This window comes from Sesamum indicum, linkage group LG6 (genome assembly GCF_000512975.1).
Source record: "Sesamum indicum cultivar Zhongzhi No. 13 linkage group LG6, S_indicum_v1.0, whole genome shotgun sequence".
NCBI classification, from domain to species: Eukaryota; Viridiplantae; Streptophyta; class Magnoliopsida; order Lamiales; family Pedaliaceae; genus Sesamum; species Sesamum indicum.
In genome coordinates, this window is record NC_026150.1 from 1,661,769 (window position 1) to 1,682,254 (window position 20,486).

General features: G+C 36.7%; 4 protein-coding genes across 5 annotated transcripts; 2 read left to right on the forward strand and 2 right to left on the reverse strand.

The window, feature by feature from the left end:
• On the forward strand, nucleotides 607-3,660 carry LOC105163275 (COMPASS-like H3K4 histone methylase component WDR5B). Of its 2 annotated transcripts, XM_011081564.2 has the most exons (3): nucleotides 608-1,326; nucleotides 2,083-2,419; nucleotides 3,205-3,660. In XM_011081564.2, exons 1-2 carry the CDS (start codon nucleotides 664-666, stop codon nucleotides 2,368-2,370), a joined length of 951 nt encoding a protein of 316 aa, XP_011079866.1. In that variant the 5' UTR covers nucleotides 608-663; the 3' UTR covers nucleotides 2,371-2,419; nucleotides 3,205-3,660. The 2 variants fall into 2 exon arrangements, with proteins under 2 accessions (XP_020550441.1, XP_011079866.1); XM_020694782.1 differs by lacking the exon at nucleotides 3,205-3,660 and having other exon boundaries at nucleotides 607-1,326; nucleotides 2,083-2,646.
• Nucleotides 5,520-6,881, reverse strand: LOC105163276 (the record flags this gene model as incomplete). The annotated part of the gene is given in 1 exon segment (XM_011081565.2): nucleotides 5,520-6,881. A coding segment is annotated over 1 exon segment (880 nt), but the record flags the coding sequence as incomplete, so codon positions are not given.
• LOC105163277 (NF-kappa-B-activating protein) lies at nucleotides 10,500-12,315 on the reverse strand. Its single transcript, XM_011081566.2, has one exon. It carries the CDS (start codon nucleotides 12,245-12,247, stop codon nucleotides 10,676-10,678), a length of 1,572 nt encoding a protein of 523 aa, XP_011079868.1. The 5' UTR covers nucleotides 12,248-12,315; the 3' UTR covers nucleotides 10,500-10,675.
• LOC105163278 (40S ribosomal protein S24-1-like) lies at nucleotides 16,586-18,885 on the forward strand. The gene is made up of 6 exons (XM_011081567.2): nucleotides 16,586-16,733; nucleotides 16,847-16,921; nucleotides 17,036-17,077; nucleotides 17,558-17,728; nucleotides 18,419-18,505; nucleotides 18,645-18,885. The coding sequence occupies exons 2-6, from the start codon at nucleotides 16,850-16,852 to the stop codon at nucleotides 18,684-18,686; spliced, it is 414 nt and encodes a 137-aa protein (XP_011079869.1). The 5' UTR covers nucleotides 16,586-16,733; nucleotides 16,847-16,849; the 3' UTR covers nucleotides 18,687-18,885.

Consider the following 20,486-nt stretch of genomic DNA (forward strand, 5'->3'; position numbering starts at 1 on the left):
GGATGCCAGTTGGTTCCATTGAGACGGATCTTATTAAGTCCGAAACTCAGATGAATCAAACTTTTACGGATTCCTTTTCTAATTTAGAAGTTTGTAATAACTAATTAATTAAAACTGGCATGTCATCTCTAATAAATACATGGCTTATGTAATTTTTATTTTCACAATAGATATCTTCATTTTGGATAATGTTAATATTTTAAAAAGTTGGATTTCTTTCGATAAAGTGTGATCTTAATTTTTGAAGGTTTAGACTTTAATTAAAATACTTATGAGAATCAAATCGTTACTAAACCAAGTCAGTATGTTTTTGTCGAGAATGAAAAGGGAGTTAAATATTATAGGTGGTTTCTTCATTTTTTTGGTATTGGCTTATTCTGTATAATATAATAATTTTGGAATTATCCCTGTGTAAATTAAAAATAGCAAAAACCCCGTGAAGCATACAAAATTCACGTGTGGGGATATTTTACTTTAATTTTTAAAAATATAATATGATAAATTGTTATATTTTTCTTTCACACATGCTCTCATGCGGTAAACTGCATCTTACCCAATTTGAAATTATGACGTAATTATTCGTTAATCAAAAGATATGCGCTAGTATATATAGGATCAATTACGAACACCCGTAGGCTCACGGCGGAGATATCTTGCACAGCCATGGCCAAAAACACCACCACGGAGAGCCACCCTGAGCCTACGTACCGCCCTTATGGCCTCAAGAAGATTCTCACTAACCACACACGCGCCGTCTCTAGCGTTAAATTCTCCAACAATGGCAAGCTATTCGCCTCCGCCTCCCTCGACAAAACCCTAATAGTCTATTCCACGGAAACCCTAACTCAAATATCCCACTTAATTGGCCACTCCGAGGGCGTCTCTGATCTTGCCTGGTCCTCCGACTCCACGTACATCTGCTCCGCTTCCGACGATCGGACCCTCCGCATCTGGGACGCCCGCGCCGGCGAGTGCGTGAAGACGCTTAAGGGCCATACGGATTTCGTCTTCTGTGTCAACTTCAACCCGCAGTCGAACTTGATTGTTTCTGGTTCGTTTGACGATACGATCAGAGTTTGGGATGTGAAGACGGGAAAGGCGGTGCACGTGATCCGAGCGCACACGATGCCGGTGACGTCTGTGCATTTCAACAGGGATGGTTCCTTAATTGTTTCGGGGAGTCATGATGGATCGTGTAAGATTTGGGATACGGCTAGTGGGGCGTTGCTGAAGACGCTGATCGATGATAAGGTGCCTGCGGTTTCGTTTGCTAAGTTTTCACCTAACGGGAAGTTTATACTAGTTGCCACTCTCGATGACACTCTTGTAAGTTTTCATTTTCTTTTGGGTTTTTTCTTTATGTTGTGAATGCTCAGATTCTTATTTGTTTATTTTCTGATCCGATGTTGTTGTGCAAGCTTGAATTTGAAAGAATGTGGAGATGTTAGGTTTTCCGCTCTTGGTGTCTTTTTCTTTTTCCTTTTTTTTTTTTTGTATGTGCGTGTTTGCTGTGTGCATTGCAACATATTAATTACGGTCAAATGGTTGGAAGATGGATGTTTTTGTCCACTTGAATTTGAATTTAAGTAAATGGAGAGAGCGAGTTAAACTTTAATAACGCAGAGTATCAGAGTGGGAAAGGGTGTGGAGTCTGTGGATTGACTTTATGCTATTCAGTAATCATAGAATTTCATGGTAGTGGAGGTGGGCATAAATTCTGAACATACTTTGATAGAGACAAGATATCCAATGTTGCACCATTTGACTGAATTATTGTGGCTTTATTTGAGTGTCCGAGGAGAAGATTTATGCTGTGTTGTGAATCCAGGGGAAAAGATTGCACCCAGGTTTTGTTTTTCTACTTCATAGCATGGATACTTAAAATAGAAGTGAGGCGGAGGGAGTCAAGTGAAATTTATGGCACTTGCATCTTTTATTCAAACTAATGCGTTTAATTTGTTTAATGCTGATAATGTTTTGGTGGCTTGTGGGAGACTTGTTACTCAGTTATATTTTCTGAGTCTTTTTTTGTGTTGGTGGCTCATGCAAGTATTGATACTTATTGCTATTTTTTGATTACAGAAGCTATGGAACTATTCAGCTGGGAAGTCCTTGAAGATATACTCTGGTCATGTGAACAGAGTATACTGCATAACACCAACATTTCTTGTAACGGGTGAGAAATACATTGTCAGTGGATCAGAGGATCATTGTGTCTACCTGTGGGATTTACAGGGTAAAAATTTGGTTCAGAAACTCGAAGGGCACACTGATACTGTTGTCTCTGTAACATGTCACCCCAAGGAAAATATGATTGTATCTGCAGGACTGGACAATGATAGGACAGTGAGGGTCTGGGTTCAAGATTGATTTCTATGTGGAGGTAGTGAGCGGGTTGGTTGCTCTCCTTGATCTGTGGGTGAGCAAGAGGTCCCATTTCCTGGAGTTTAATTTTATATGAATGTTATATATATAAAGGTTTCACAACAAATTTATGATTATATGATTTTAGATTTGGAAGTCCCCTAATTGTGTATTGTATGATTTTGTCAATTTCATCTTGTTCTCTTTTCTTTTTAAATTTTTATCTCTAGTAACTTTGGACTTTGTCAATTTTTACTACTTAAAAAGTTCTGCAGATGCTAATACCAATATGTTTACATGTTAACTTGTTTCTTCTTTTTCTTTTCTCTTTTTAATATATCATAATTCCTGGAAAGTTTATAAGTGTATCTTTAGCATACACTCTGGATAGGTGAACTCTGCGATCTCAGTCTAACAGGATGCAGTTATCAGATTATGGAGCCAAGGAAATCAATTAGTTTCACTTTTGAGTTCTTCTCTGCAATTCCCAGATTGGATCACTTTCACTTTTGGATATGAGAAAACATCAACATGGCATTTTGGCCCTTGCATCATCCCCTCCACCCACTCATTATAAATGCAGATATGTGTTTATTTGATTGGCTATGCATGTGATGAAATATCATGTTACAAGCCATATATGTACTCTTAGTCATAGTGTCTCTCCTTGAAGACAGTTCAATTGAAGTGAAGCCCACCATTGTCCATTCGCTGCTTTATAACTTATTACGACATTGTATGCTCACTTTGACATAGTTGATTACAATTAATAGATCGTGTGAATGAAGATTGATTGTTAGAGAATTCATTCCTAACTATTTCATGAACTGTGAATATCAGATTTTTGAGTTGGCGCTGTGGAAAGCTTCTTGGAGTTGACGAGGGGATTTAGACAGCTCATTCCTCCAAATTCAGGTGCAACGCCGCACTTGATGGTTCAGAATATGAAGACATTAGACACATTATAGTAAATTAATGAGGTAAAAGTTAGAAACACTGCCTGGGATCTGATGAAGTTGCCACCTCCTCGCCATGTTGTGGAAATTGATATACTTAGCACTTAGTTAACTGTTCTGGAAGTCATGGCATTTAGTTGATAAAGAAAAAAGCGAGTTTGATGTAAAGAAGGGTCATTATTGAAAATGCTTTAGAGCTGCTGTTTATGCAGTTTTTAGTCTTTCCACTGAATTCACTTTATGTTGCTTCCATATCTGTAAGAGATAACAGAGTTAGAGGAGACAAGGAAGAAAATTGATGCCGATGTTGCAAGTGTATATATTTTGTCAGTTTCAGCTATACTACGAATTGCCACAGGACAAGATCTGTTATACTTCAATATCTTTTCCGCTCAACTTTGATTACTTCTATGGAACAACCAACTGAAAATGCAGTCAAGAAAGCAGAGCCCGGGATGTTTATCTTGAATCCAGATGGAGAAAAACCTTGATTCTTTGCGTATTACAACATTACTGGGTACATCAAAGTAGACTAATACAATGACAGAAAAGGAATCAACTGGTAAAACTTTTCTGTATCATTCACTATAAGCTCACAATTCATCTAAACTCACAAGCCCATGATAATGCGCGTTACCCCTGCTGTCCTATCTTGAATATTATTCCCAAATTTTGCCCGAAAATCCGTCATATCACTGGATGATCCAAGCGGGGGAAAGGTGTCGACACTACATGAACCACAATTCTATTGTTGTGCACCAAATCGTATCTCTTCACCTTCACATAATTGATCCTCATTGGCGTCAGAGGCCCTTCGCCACCAGCGCTGGTCACCACCAAATTCTGACCACTTTTCATCGTTGGCAACATCGTGCCTATCGGCAGCTCCATCAAACCACCTGCCGTCAAAAGCCTGTTGGGCACAATGTGGAACCCCAACTCCGCTACGTATGCATGGCCTCTGCCTTCTCCACTTCCTCCGTCCATGAAGATGGATTCATCATCAATTGCAAAAAGGGTCATTGACTTAAGTTCCGCAAGCTCTGAATATTCGACTCGCATTGCCAAAGCCACAATGCTGTACCCGCTGATACGCAACATCGTCATGGCGTCTTTTAGCATCAACCGCATGATAGAGAACGCGGCTGTGGGGGGCGGTTGTTGAGGGAGGGCTAAAGACGTCGTACTACTGCACGAAAACGGAGATAAGTGTGAAACGAAGCCTTGGATACCATGAATGATAAGAAGACCGTTGTAGAAGAGGTCCGGCTTAGTGATTTCAACTCCGTTGATGAAGACTTTTCTGGTGGTGGTAAAGCCGCTGGAGGAGGCAGTAATAGTGAGGCAGCGGTTTGTGGCGAAAGATTCAATCTTGGTGCCGAAGTCTAACGTGCGCAGGAAGTGGATAGGGTAGAGGCCGGGAAGAGAGTGTTCTTGGAGCAGAAGAGGAACGGAGCAAGAAGGGCAAGTTAGGAGGGAGAAGTCAGTGGGGGCGAAGATGGTGGCAGGAATGGCCGCGGATAGGTTGATAGCGGCAGCTGCGGCGGCGAGGTCTTCGAACCCAAGGGTGGAGAGTATAGCCGCGACGAATGATGTGGTAGCGGAGGGTGGGAGTGATGTGGTGGCGGAGGGTGGGAGTGATGCGGTTAATGCGGCAGCCGCGGTGGTGAAGATGAAAGCTATAATGAGGATGAGGAGCAGCAGTAAATTGGCGGTTGCCATTGAAGAAATCTTGGAGTTTCTTGGTTCAACGAGAGTGGAAAGTTGAACAATGGTGGTTGGGTTGGCGGTTATATGCCACGCAAATGAATAAAAAATGGAAATTTTTTTATCCAAAATATATTTGGCCAAACCAAACAAGTGACCGAGCAGGTGTGATATACATGTAATTGATTACTTTTTTAGTACTATATATCTCGTACTGCAAATATATTTTATTTATTATATAATTATTTCAAATTCGATCTGCCTTTGAATTTTCTGAATGGGAAGGAATAATTCATTTTTAATCATGTGAATCTTACAGCAATGCTCAAACTATCTCTAACAAGAAAATTGGTCTCAGATTCAAATCCAGTATACACTCTACCAAACAAGTCACTAAATATCTTTAATGTTTCCCCTAATACAACTCAAAAAGTATGTATGAAACCAAGTGTTAAACTCCCTATTCATTCTTCCAAGCACATAACACAAGTGTAAAACCATGATCTTGTAAATCTATATCTTTGCTTCTCTGCAAACCTGGACAGCTCAGATCAGAGGGCAGCCGGGCCGGGGACCGATCACTCCATGACTTATCTCCGGGGAGACGGCTTCTAAACAAGAAGATTGCGTTGCCGTCAAGAGTACCAAAAAGCCAGCTATGAACATCCCAATAGATTTCCACTGAAATCCCATCCACCAGAATAGTCTGGTTGCCTCTGAACTTCCACTTAAGGTGTGTAACCTGCAAAACGGCCTTGCTGTCGATGTAGATCACTAGGCACTTGTCGAAACTTTCAGTTGGATCATATTCGATTCTTATGTCATGTAACTTTCCATTGTCACAAAACTGCGCCTTTGAACTGTACAATCTCTTCCCAAAGATGTGTTCTCTTTTAGCAACAAAAGTGGCTCTTTGAACAACGGGGATTGAGATCGAATCAACCCTTTTGCAGGCCTCGTGCTCTAAGTCTCCAAGAAGCAAGCAGAGTTCTTGATTGAGGGAAACTGCTAGATAGAATCCCTCCAACGGTTCAGGGCCGGAACCAAACTTAGCAGACGATAAATCCCAATGAACATCGACTGTTGTAGAATCCAGCGCCAAGTTTTTGAAGCCTTTCCTCTTGGAAAACAACCATGGTTTGACATCAACTTTGCATATGGATTCCTTTCTTGAATTTTCTACTCCAATGCTAAGCCCTTGGCCCATCAGATACTTGATCCATGTAACTGTGATGAATCCAGAAAAGCCCTGAGACTGATACTGGTACACACATGTAACAAGATTCTGAGCTGCAGCTCTATTGGTACTCGTCGATGAAGAATCAGCAACTTGGACTCCACTCTCACCAAAACAAGAAGGAAAGTCCTTCATTTTACCATAAACTAGACCACCGACCGTCGGTTTTTGACAAAATTGAAGACGGCAGAGGGACAAAACTGTTCACCTCCAATATAAGACACGATATCAAGAAAGTATAGAATTCGAAGAAATTTTATGAATGGCTGATTCAAATTAATGTGAGAGGAACGGGGAATGGGCAGACAAGGGAATCAGCAATAGAAGACAAGAAAAGAAAAGGGCAACTGGACATTTGCTGGAGGTGTCATGTCTGTAAGTATTTGATTGAGAATAAAGATGAGCTGTGACTCTGTCTTTATATCAGTTATGTGCTGAATATATATATTAGTTCTTTCAGGAAGTGGATAAATCAAATAATACAGGAACAATAGGTACCAAAGACATGGCTATAAATGGAAGATCTTTGTAGAGGGGATAATCTTAGTTTGAAGTATCTTATGTTAATTTTGAAGCAGAAGAAGTCATGGCAATGGCATGCCAATGAATAAATGATCCATGACCCAAACAGCCCTTTTCCTATTTTCTTTCTTTTGTTATTTTTGTTTTTTGTAAATTTATTTTTTAATAATACAAATATTTAACAAAATTCCACCCTTTTTTTTCTTTATGATTAAAAATAAGTAAATAGTTGAGATGTATAAAGCTGGTACAATGATTGGGGGGGTAGCTTGAGAAAATATTTATTTTCTCCACTTGTATAGATATTGGAATTAATGTGGATATATCAAAGAAGAGGTTAGGAGTCATTTTTGGCACTAAATTAAGTTGGAAAGTGATATTTCAAGATTGGGAACAACCAACTTTTCAGTGGTTTCTGATACTTTTTCTTTTGATCATATCCATTTCACTCGAAAATTTTAATCCAAATTGTATTTGGTCGAATTTGAATTAATTATATAATATAATATACCTACAGTATGATTGGTGGGCAATTCATGAAAAATGACCAAATACATGACAAGTGTGTCACACTCTATTTGATTCGATCGAACCTGATTTGTATAATTAATAAACAATCACTCACCCCATGCAACTTGGCAACCATCCCTCTCTTACAACCTCCTGAAAGGGTGGGATAGTGCATACCTTCATTTTTCAATTTCAATTTATTTCAGATGAATAGTATTTTCTAATTAAATAAATGAAAGACACAAAAAGGAACCAGTTCATTAAAAAGGAAAAGAAAATCGTTTGGAGAAATACTTGTTGACTCCGCCTTTGTAGTAACTCAATTCATTGTATCCCCGACAGACATCTTCAGTTTCATTGTGTCCAGAAATAGTGTTGCATAATGAGTTTCAACACTGATGTACAAAGACAAAGTAGATAATTGATTTTGTATCAAAACCCTTCAGTTTTAAGCATTCAACTTCTTTATTTTTCGTTCTACATAATGATGATGTAAGTAAATATAGATGACATGGTAACAAACTAAACCCTCCTCTTGTCTTCCTAATCAAGTTTTCTCAATTTTAAGTAATACAAAGTTATTACATCATTGTTCTTTCTAACAGTTTCAAATTCATAATAACAAATGAAATCAAATAATTTTATAGTTTCAAATGAATTCAAATAATTTTATATTCTCAGTTTCAGTTATTATGGCAATTCAAAATTTATCTGAAATTCAAAATCTTCCTTGCAATTGTAACACTGTCTGACTAAGATTTGCTTCCTTGCAAATGCATCAAAACTATTGGAGTAAAATTTGCGATGAGGACATCAACTAATTGATTGAGTTGGCATCACTCTCCTCGTTAAAGGAGAGAAACCTAAGTCCGAATCCAAATGTCTCCAACCCCCCACCCAATTGTACTCAATAAAATTTTTGACGAAAATATCAAAATTAAGTTGATAATAATGTAAAATTATCCAAACAAGAGTAGCAAATTCGAATAAAATACAATGATAAGGGTTGTAAAGCTGGTGAGTTTTTCTTCAAAATTGAAGAAACATTATTCTTAATGATAGCCCTCAACAGCCACAATCATGAATCATGCGCCTGATTTAAAGTTAGGACAGAGGGCAAGTTGGGCATGATCAAGAATTGGCAGCAGGCTTTTGAAGCCTACCTCACATGTACCCCAGAATACAAAGTCATTTTGATTACTATGCAACATAAACATGCCATGTGATACTTACTCATCAATGTCCTGCCTGAAAGATACTCATCATTGCTCTACCTTCATTTCTCAATTTCCATAACATACATACATAACAAAGTGGTTAGTTGCTTCACAAATACAACAGGAAACAGCAATATCCTGTGGAAGAGAGTGGAGCTGATGCTTGATGTAAGATGAAAACACAAGCAAAATGAGTAATTGGCACCTGTCTGGGCTTATCTTAAGTTGAAGCTACAACCACAAAATCGAAAGCCTGAAGAAGCGAAATAATCAGAATACTCAAAATTCATCAGTACATGATAGACAAAAGGATCAAGCAAATCTAACATGGGACATGAAAAATGGAACATAAAGAAGGAGCACTCATGAGTTCCCCATTTCTGTTCCTGTCAAGATTCGACTAGTTTTTCTGCCTCTACTTTGCTGGAGAGACAAATCAAAAGGCAGGAGCAGCAGTAGGACATCACCAAGCAAAGGAAACATCAACAGAGAACCGGAACTATGAAAATACAGACTAATATGCTCCTCCTTCCCCCTGCAAACAAGTCATCTACTAGAAGATCTAATCCCATTATCTTCAGGCAGAGGCTTTTTACTTGAATCCAACAGGTGACTCAACAAAGCACATCTAATCATCACCTCTGCCTTAGAACTTAAAGAATATATTACACTAAGGTATAATAGCATCAATAAAACCGACATCCCGATTACAACTTCTTAACCTATTAAAGCTAGATCTTCCATAGCATTTTCCCCATGACATCCATAACCTATTAATGATTTAGCATATCTACCACAAGCAGACAAACCCCTCAATGAAATATAACTTCAAGAAAGTTAGAACCCAAGAACTCAAGCCAGTAATCCTATTCTGACAAGGTAGACCTATGAGAAGCAAAACTTGCTTAGATTTTCTTGGCTACATATACCAAAATTCACACAAGAATCCCCATGGCGAAAGTCGAGGACAAAAATCCTAGGTATCTTATGAGTGCACACATGCAAGATCCATGCAATATGCTTTAGATTGTACTCAATGCTCACAAGAATCAAACTTTGGAGAGTATTCCACTCCTGCCATACAAGAGCTGCTAACCTGCCCACAGTGCATAAGCTAGGACAAGAGTTCTCATACAATAGAGTTAACTCAAAAGAAAGCTGCAAAGAGCTAATGCTAGTAAAATGAGTTTAGGATAGCATTTAGACCCGCACAAGTGATATTACCACTTTCTGGAAGACTCTACCAAAAAAAAAAAGTTCATTGCAAAATTTACAGGTTTCGTTTCTAATAGAAGTTTAAGCATAAACAGAGATGTATTTCAAAACTTAACTGCCATAGCCACAATGCAAAATAAATGTCCCAAGAGTATCACAAAATGTAACCATACCAGGGAAACACAAACAACCTAATCAATCTGTACCCTGTAACCTACACATAAAACCCCACACAACCACCAAAAGATTCCCAATGATATCCACAAATGCACATGCATGACACAGAGAGAAAGACCACCAAACAATCAGGAGTTGGATGTTCCAAGTCTCAGTTCTCAAATAAAAAAGATCCATATATCTGTCCTGATAAGGAAAGCGGATGATGATTAATAAAATGTCAACAGAATGAATATCCCAAGATTCAAAAGTTCAAAATACCAAGGATTGCAGGATTGTTGAATTCATGTAAAAAATATAACACAATGTGGACCATATAATTGGAAAATAAAACAAATGGTGAAATTAAGTTATACTAACCTACTGACTGCTTTACAGAAATTATCAGAGTCCAAAGAAATTACAAACCAACAGTGGCTTTATAGATATTTAAAGCACCTTTTTTCTGCACTAGATTAAAGCCCTTGCAACTTTACAACACTGATTTTTAAATCTATTCAGTTCTACTCAAAATGAAAATCAGGAGTAACAAGTTCTACGGATTTACGTACATATACCCAAAACTGAGGGCCACATTTCACTCCGCTAAGAGAATTCCAGTAATCAAAACTTCAACAGAAATGATAATTTCTTAAAAGTCCCAAAGTTGTGCAAATGGTAGTTAATGCCAACAGAAGAAAAAAGACATTCTTACATCATCCAAACAGAAAATAACTCTGGCAATCATAAACTACATATTGAGTCACTGACATAGTAAAATAGTACATTGATCAATCATCAGCACCCTCAGCAGCTCTTCCACCGAATGGATCATGAGAAGGACCAGCATCCTGCCCAATATGACGCTGCACCAACCGCTGCAAATCAGCCATAACCTTCTGCTCGCGCTTGGCCTTCTCCTCATAGTTAAACATTGCTAGTGCCCGCTTGTCCTCTGCACTGTAAACCTGGTTTTCCTTTCTGATACGAATAGCATTCATCCGCTGATGTCTGCTACCGCTCATCACATAGCCAAGACTCTCAAACTTAGAGATCTCCTCAGCTGAAAGACCCACTTCACCTCTACGAGGGATACGCTTCCCTTGCTGAACGTACTGCGCAATAGCATCACCTTCACCAGGCCGAAGTGCACCACCATAGCTGATATGTCCTTCTGCTCTTGGCAGAGGCATTGGACCAACCACTGGCTCATCATCCAAGTTCGGTTTTTTCCGCAACTCAATCATTTCCTTAAACTTGAGTACCTCACTATTGACATCATCATCAGCTTTAACCTCATCTGCCTTCAAAGCAACATCCTTGGCATCAGCTTCTAAACCAGAATCATTCTCATTTGAATATGAAGACTCACTTTCCGTTTCTCTCTTCTTCTTGCTTCTTTTGGACCTTGAAGATGATCGATGCTTCCGCTTCTTCGACTTCACATGATCACTCATATCAGAATCTTCACTTTCACTCTCACTTTCACTTGATAAGCTCTTTCTCCGACTACTTCTCTTTCTCCTGTTACTTCTCTTGCTACTCTTTTTCCCACTCCTTCTCCTTCTCCTTCTCCTATCTTCCTGTGAATCTTCCTCACTGGATTCCTCCTCAGATAGACTGTCACTCTCAGAAAGAGACTTCGATCTCTTACTTCTACGCCTAGAACCAGATTTCCTATCCCTTCTCGACCTAGAATCATCTGACTCGGATTCAGAATCCTCAGTCACCGAATCAGATTCACTCCCTGTCGAATTTTCTTCACCTGCCTTCAATCCCTTGCTCTGCTTTTCCTCGGCAACTCCAGCATCCTCCTCCAATTCTCCATCCGATTTTGCATTCGGATCCCTAGGGGGACTAGGAGTGCAATTCCAAAAACTATTTGTAAGCTTTTTTCTCAATTTCTGACGTTTGAGCCTGCGGTACTCTTCAAAAGGTAGGGCTTTTAATTCTTCATCTGATTCAGACTCAGAATATCGCCCGTTTCGATAATCTCGGTCGAGGTAGGGTTTTTTCCGATTATCATAATCTAATTTCTTTCTTTCACCAGATTTTTGGGTTTCTTCGAGACGAGGGTATGAATAATCCGGGGAAGAACGACGGTACCTGTTATAGCCGTTGGTGATCGGGCTTCCACTCCGGCTCCGGCTCCGACTCAAACTACGGCTGCGGCTCAGACTTCGGCCTCGCCCACGTCTAGGGCTGGGGCTGCGGCTCAGACTTCTTCCTCGGCCTCGGCCGCGTCTGGGACTAGGGCTACGGCGCTGGTACCTACGAGAATCGGGAGAATACCTACCATTGTCGAGATGACCATTGGGACGGCGGCGTTCAGGGAATTCTATGGCTGAGGAAATTCTGCCCATCAGGGGATCTAAGAGAAGTCCAAATAATTACAATGTGCTCTTCCGCACACTTATATATCACCAACTTCTTTAGTCGGTGTAACAACATAATTTTTACTCAAATATATAAGTTAAAAACCAGAAATAGGAGTGGAATTCGTACAAACATATAGGATAAACATTATTACATCTTTTCCTCAAATTATTAAATTTTTATTAAACTCTACTGACCCCATTTCTCTGCAATATTAAAGCCCATTTTCAAAATCTTTTGCCCATCCAGCCCAAAACTATTGGACTCAGCCCACCCATCACAACCCACTTTTTCTCGCAATCAACTGGAGAAAACATAGCATGTTGTACATGGTTTTACATCCCCTCCAAATTATTATAACGGATATTCTCACCACCATCTCCTAAAATTTTACGTAATTATATATAAATATTTTTATAAATTTACTAAATCATATCTAATATTTTTTATATCTGTATACGTCCAACAAATAAATTCATTTATTAGTCAAAAGATTCAGGTATTGAAAAAAAAAATTGAAACAAATCAGTAAGTCAATCTGGTGTGAATATAAATTTTCTTTCAATTTCTTTGTTGGGTTCAACAAAATTTTATCAAATATACTAATAAATAAATCTGTTTATTTGACGGAAATAAACTTTAGGGATGTTAGTATAATTATTTCGTAAATTACAAGATATCTATGTATAGTTACGCCAAACCTAAAAAAAAATAGTCTAATCATCCCTGATCATAAAGAAAGTATTGTGCTCTTTTTGGCAATAACATATGTTATTGTTAATAGTAGGATGATAATTTAAATAAGGGCATTGTGATTCTTCAACTAATTTAAAAAATTGAGGTTGAGATGTGACATTGTTTTATGATACAATCAATGTTGGAATTGTACAAAGATTTTAAGATTCTAAAGAGTTTTGGGCATGATGATGAAAATAAGAAAATATTTCAATGTGGTTGGATTTTGCCATTGACATGCAATGCAACAAACAGCCCACATTTTATTCTCTTTGTTGCCATTCATTTCAGGACTCAAACAAGTACTGTTTGTTTTCAGCTTTTGGCTTTTTCACAAGTAATAAGACAACTTCATAAAATAGTAAAGAGATAAGAGAGCTTTTCCAAACAGCACACAGTTTATTTTTGCCAACAGTGTACGGTATTCTGCTTTTTAACTATGCCATTGCCAACCCAGTAAACACAGAGGGCTTTATGAAGAAGCCAACCTGGAAGTGAATGACAAGTTCATTTGTCATCTAATTTCAAATTATATAAATACAAAACACACACATATATACATACATATATATATATATATGCTTTGATAGGGTGGTGAGGGGGGGGGGGGGGGGACGTATTAGTAGTAATAGCCATATGCCAGCTTTACTTGCAGGGGTAATCACCACAACCACTGCCCATATTTGAGTGAAAAAAACACAAATGTCAATAGGATAAGAAGAGAGCCTTGTTGGAGAATATATAGACTTCTTTGGATTGAATGAACAACCCCATGCATGACAAATCAAACACTCATTAATGTTAATAAATAACCCATGACTTGAGAGAAAATATGAAAATTCAATTTGATTGGACAGAACCTGAACTAATTATATGATAAATAATACGCTTGTGGTGTGTTTGATATGTAGTTTAGAGAAAGTCATCGTGACAAATATATTACACATGTTTTGTAATTAATTTGATTCGATTAAATCTGATTTGGGTGCAAATTTTTTGAAAAAGGGGAAAATAGCTAGGGATATTATTGCATGAATCTAAGTTAAGCAATGGAGTATTAAATTTGTCAATTGACTAGAGAGGGCTAAGGGGAAATTTTGCTGTTGTTTGGACAAAGACATCACACCGACACAACGCACAAGGCTTTATTACATATTGGATTGAAGTACATTAATTAAACAGTGATCTGGAGTTTTTCACTTCTCAAACACCTTAAATTTTCCTTCCAACATTTTACCTAACTCGATATATATATATATGCTTTGATAGGGGGTGGGGGGGGGGGGGGGAGGTACGTATTAGTAGTAATAGCCATATGCCAGCTTTACTTGCAGGGGTAATCACCACAACCACTGCCCATATTTGAGTGAAAAAAACACAAATGTCAATAGGATAAGAAGAGAGCCTTGTTGGAGAATATATAGACTTCTTTGGATTGAATGAACAACCCCATGCATGACAAATCAAACACTCATTAATGTTAATAAATAACCCATGACTTGAGAGAAAATATGAAAATTCAATTTGATTGGACAGAACCTGAACTAATTATATGATAAATAATACGCTTGTGGTGTGTTTGATATGTAGTTTAGAGAAAGTCATCGTGACAAATATATTACACATGTTTTGTAATTAATTTGATTCGATTAAATCTGATTTGGGTGCAAATTTTTTGAAAAAGGGGAAAATAGCTAGGGATATTATTGCATGAATCTAAGTTAAGCAATGGAGTATTAAATTTGTCAATTGACTAGAGAGGGCTAAGGGGAAATTTTGCTGTTGTTTGGACAAAGACATCACACCGACACAACGCACAAGGCTTTATTACATATTGGATTGAAGTACATTAATTAAACAGTGATCTGGAGTTTTTCACTTCTCAAACACCTTAAATTTTCCTTCCAACATTTTACCTAACTCGAACCCGGGGAAAAAAAAAAGAAAGAAAGAGGCCTGTACGTACTTGTTCTTATGGGGTGGCTTCATTCTCTGCTATACCCTCTCAAGAAGTTCTGGGGAAGTCTCCGTGCTACGAGACGAACACGTAAGTAAATTGGATCGAGCTTTGTCTAGTTGTATATATCATAGGTAATGAATTGCATGGTCCGTCTTGATCTTTGGTTGTCTCCGTCTTGTGAATATTGTTGGCGTAGGGAGAGGAATATATGTCCTGTATGAGGATGTAATGTCGTGTTCGTGTGAAGACGTGCACGCGCTGTGGACGCTGCTGGTTGATTCAGATGCAAAACATGCTTAAGAGTCATAAAGAATTTGATGGTGTTTTTTCCCGGGTTTATGAATTTCCTCTGTTTTGTTTTGGTGTTCCATTATATCTTTATCAACAGGCCAATGTAAATGATGTCCGAAAAGGCAAAATCTTGTGCTGTGCAAAGATTTGCTCAGTTTTGGGAGTTGTGGTCAATGGGGGAATGAATGTTTTAGTTTGGAGAGAATTGGAGGTGTAAAGTGAGGGGGAATTGGTGATGGTGCTTTGGTTTGTGTTATGTTGCATCGCATGGATCTGTGATCTGCGATCTGCTCAGCCCTTGTGCCAGTCTGATTGCCATCCCTGTTGGGCTTTGATTAAATTAGATTTTCTAAAAACTCATGACTAGTACACGAGAGAATCAAAATTAAAGCTACACGAATATATGTAAGATCATATGCAAAAGTAAAAGTTTGAGGGCAGACAAATTTTTATATTTATATATTGGATTTTGCTATTTTGTGGTCAAATTATCATATTGGAAGGGGCCAACGTATAAATCAAGATTTATACATAAAATTCATTTTCGACAAATGTCTCCTCAATCGTGTGCCACTTCACTTATGTGGTCTGAAAATTTAGAGAAGATCAAATGTGTTACCCATTATCAAATGTGCGAGACAATCTTTTTGTTGTTTACATTCACTAAAATCTTTACAACTTAAACAAGAATGGAATGTATGGTCTTAGGTAGTATTTAATTTCAACAATCTTTCATGTGAAGATGTTTTGGGTAATTAGATGTAAAATTTTAATAGTTCAAAAAATTACATCTAATATCTTAACTTATATTTTTATCTAATAAATATTTTTTTTCATTTATTAAAGTTCATCAAATTGACTGTTAGTAGCAAAGGATCGAATGCAAATTCATTTTTAACTCCAATTGATTTATTGTATGTTAAATAATTTTTTATCTGACAAAAATACTTTATAAGGGTGAATTTATACCTCCTTACAAGTATTATTATCATGTGAAGATATATAGAGGTAGTGTGACTATAAAATATATTTGTTGACCTATAATAGGTTAATAATAAGTCAAGGGGTAAATATACATTTTTATTTAATTTTTTTTTACTAATATTAATAAATTCGATGAATTTTGATAAACGAATAAATTAATTTATTAGTCAAAAATAAATATAAGAGGTACTAGATATAATTTTTTAAATTCTCGGGGAGAATTATTCTACTTTTTTAAAAAAAAGAAAAAAGCTTTATCAGCCATAGTACTTGGGTCAGTCAAAACTTAATGGACCAGAGAATTTGAATTCATGTTTAGCCCATACATATACTTTCAGCCCATTTAAGCCCAATGGCGAAGCGATCTAACTACAAAACCCTAGGGTTAAAGCCTCACCCTCTTTCAAAGGTGAAGCGCCTCGTGAGCAGAAAGACACCACCGAGCTCCAAAGACCAGCGGCGTCAGGCGGCGGGACACAGCGTGAATCTGCTCAATCAACACCGTAATTGCTGGCTACCCTTCTCCACCTCCTAAAGAGTATCCGTTAGGAGTTTGCTTGCTTGAGATTGAGATTGAAAAGAAATTGAATTGGGCCATCGTCTTTGCTTGTTGCAGGAAATGGCGGACAAGGCAGTAACTATCAGAACAAGGAAGTTTATGACAAATCGTCTCCTCTCCCGGAAACAATTTGTATGTCTTCTAGTAATTCTGTGGCTGTCTTGTTTTAAACTTCATTCTGATGCTTTTCGTGTTCATTGTTGTTCATGTTCTTTTTCCTCTTCCTGTTGCGGTTCTGTTTGGTAGGTCATTGATGTCTTGCATCCAGGAAGGCCTAATGTTTCTAAGGTATGATCTCTGCCATATTTCCATTTATGTTATAACCAAGCCTTACGCTATTCGGCGTTTCTGTATTATTATATGTTAATAGTTAGGTCACCTTACAGGACCACCTTATTTAGTTGTAGAAAGATTTCAACTATTTGTGTTCTAAACGTAGTAGTTATAGCTTTCTCTCTTATACCAAAGAAGGAAAACTCAGAAAGGATTAATAGATTAAGTAAGATAGTTGTATTGCCTGTGCTGCTGCTGAATAGTATGCCTGGCTTAAGGAAAAGAGCCGTTTATTTAGAACTAAATATGGAGCAAATCTGTTAGAAATTTTGTGTTTCAATTTAAACTTTTCTGCGATAAGAGATTATGAGGTTTGGAGAAAATCAACTGTCAGCTTTATTTTCCGGTTGAATCTTTTCTGTGGGGAGATATTATTGGGTTGTGTAGTCTTCCTGCTCTTATTTATTCTTTTTCCCCTGTGTAATTATTTCAAAGGCCGAGTTGAAGGAGAAATTGGCAAGGATGTATGAGGTTAAAGATCCGAATGCCATCTTTGTGTTCAAGTTCAGGACCCACTTTGGTGGAGGCAAATCTACCGGATTTGGCTTGATCTACGACTCCGTTGAAAATGCTAAAAAATACGAGCCTAAATACAGGCTCATCAGGGTAAGTTTCTCCTTATTCAGTCATTCGTATTTTTTTTTCTCACAATGATATATAAAACATATATTAATAGCCTATCTGTTGCTTGGATTTGTGTAGTTCCATGTATTTAGGATTACAATAATCATATAGTGAATGTTGAATTGGTAGCTACTCTATTATGCCCTCTTCTTTGCCAATGGGTTTTTCTTAACATCTACTGATTAATAATTAATTTCTATGCAGCTGCCACATAGCTTGTTTAAGATTGTTCTCTCTTTTGTTGAGATGTACTATTATATACATTGAGTTATATTTTGGTTGTTTCTATTTTCTGCTTGCTTGTCGGATGGTGGTTTTTCATGACAACAAAGATTATGCTATGTAACATGTGAATTCATCCTGTAATATGTTCCTTTGTCTTGTTCTATGTTGCTGTGCCATGTTTGATCTTCTACTTCTTTGTTGACTTCAATTAGTTATTCTCATACAATAGCCATTTGGAGCAAGTGATAAAATCTGCCTATTGATATTTTTATAACATGTTAGCCCTTCAGATCAGTTGATCAACATTGTGGTCCGTAATTGTGAGATTAGTGATGAATTATAATGCAATATATTCCTTATTTTCCCACAAGTTGACATGCAAATGTCGGTATGTGTTCGAGCTATGGTTTTTACATGTCTGACTATGTCTGGTATTTTGGTTTGCAGAATGGTCTTGATACCAAGGTAGAGAAGTCAAGGAAGCAGATGAAGGAAAGAAAGAACAGAGCAAAGAAAATCCGTGGTGTCAAGAAGGTATAATAATTTATTTTACATTTGTGTTTCAGAGCTTCAGTCCCTTTTTCTAAAACTGGGTCCGTTGCATTTGGTTTATAGTAGATCTATCATGTTTTTTTTGCCTGCACTAAGCATGTGTTTAATATGTTTTCTACAGACAAAGGCTGCTGATGCTGCCAAGGCTGGCAAGAAGAAATGAGTCACTCAGGATTTGTGCTTTTTTGTTTTTGAATATGCGAAAAATCTCAATCGACTGTTATTTTTGTTTTACCCTTAGGTTAAATTAAGATCCTTAATTCAAAGTGGCAGAATTTTGTTGATGTTGAGGCTTGAATCCTTATTTTGATTACATTTTGTCGACAGCTTGATTTTGGGATAGTTTTCTTCTTCCTTTATTATCTTTTAGTTGCCCAAATAGTCCTTTTAGTTAAAGATTCAGATTTTATGATCCACAAGATATTTAACTGCTTGGTTGAACTTATTTGCTGTTTGCCGTCCTGAAGATATATAATTGATAAAATCGGGTGAGGGTTTCCTCAGTTACTTCAATAAAACGCAACTTCATGTGGTGTTATTGCATGTTCAATGTATTTTTACAAACATCATGTGGTGTTATTACTTCAATATATGACTTTTTACTAATTTTAATTAAATTACTTTCTTTCGTAATTCATTTAACTATATTTATTTTGTGCCCTAGGCTTTGAACTAGTTAGAATTTAACTGTAATAGTGCTAAACTTGTCCTTCACTATTTATTAGGGAAAAGTATTATTTTAGTCCGTTAAGTACGCTTAATTTTAATTTTAGTTCAACTTTGTTTATTTTTGTTTAGGTTCAGTAATTTATAAAATTGCTTATTTTTAGTCCTCTGACGGATTTTCGAATAATTTTACCTCTATGCAATTTTTGAAAGGTAGTTTTAGTCCATGTGCACTCATAGGGGTAAAATTGTTCGAAAATCTGCCAGATGATTAAAAGTAAGCAATTTCGTAAATTATTGGACTTAAACAAAAATGAACATAATTATTAGATTTAAATTAAAATTAAACATACTTAGCGGACTAAAATAATATTTTTTTCCAATTTACTATTAGCATATTTATGCGCTGAAGCTACATTAACTTGTTAACCGTTCTAAATCAACTGAGATGATGATAATATTTTATTACTTGAAAGGTGCAGTGTTCAAAATTTCATGATAGAATGCGTGGGGAATGGGCACCATAAGAGGAGGCCTGAATGAGGCAAGCACTGGGGAGTACAAAATAAGTTTTAGGTCGTGCATTTGAATTAATCGGTTTTATTGATAATACTTGTTTGAAAACATATGTAACTGTTGATAAGTTTGAGCAATGGATTAGAGCCAACAATATGATGACCACTTAATTGATTGATGCCTACGCTTCAATGTACTTAAAATTTATTAAAATATTAATATAATTATCATTATGCGAAAATGTGAGGTGATTGCTAAAACTACTGCGTATTGCAAGGAAAACGACAATGGGAAAAAATTATGAAATAGATTGAAATATGTTCATAAAATATTAAAAAATCTAAAAAAATATTTTTTAATAATTTTTTAAGAAGAAAAGCTTACAAAAGCAGGAAATAATAACAGGATCTTTATTAGACCATTGCAACTTCTAGTTTATTTTTTAGACTTTTAACTAATTTAATTTGTACCATGCTAACCACAAAATTGCTGCTATCTGATATTTCACAGATCAACGATCTTATTTTATTTAAAAATATTTTTAAAATAAAATTAAATACTTCATAAATTTTGAAAGTGTAACATGTATGATTTAAATAAATTTAGCGAACAACCCCATAAATTTAAGGTTAAATTATATCAACACTTAATCAAATTGAAATTGTTCACATCGACACTTTTTTAAAGATAAAAACGAACATGAACACTCCCCATTAGATAAATTACATTGACAAGGCTTACTAAATTACATTCGTAATTTTACAAATAAACCTAATGCCCA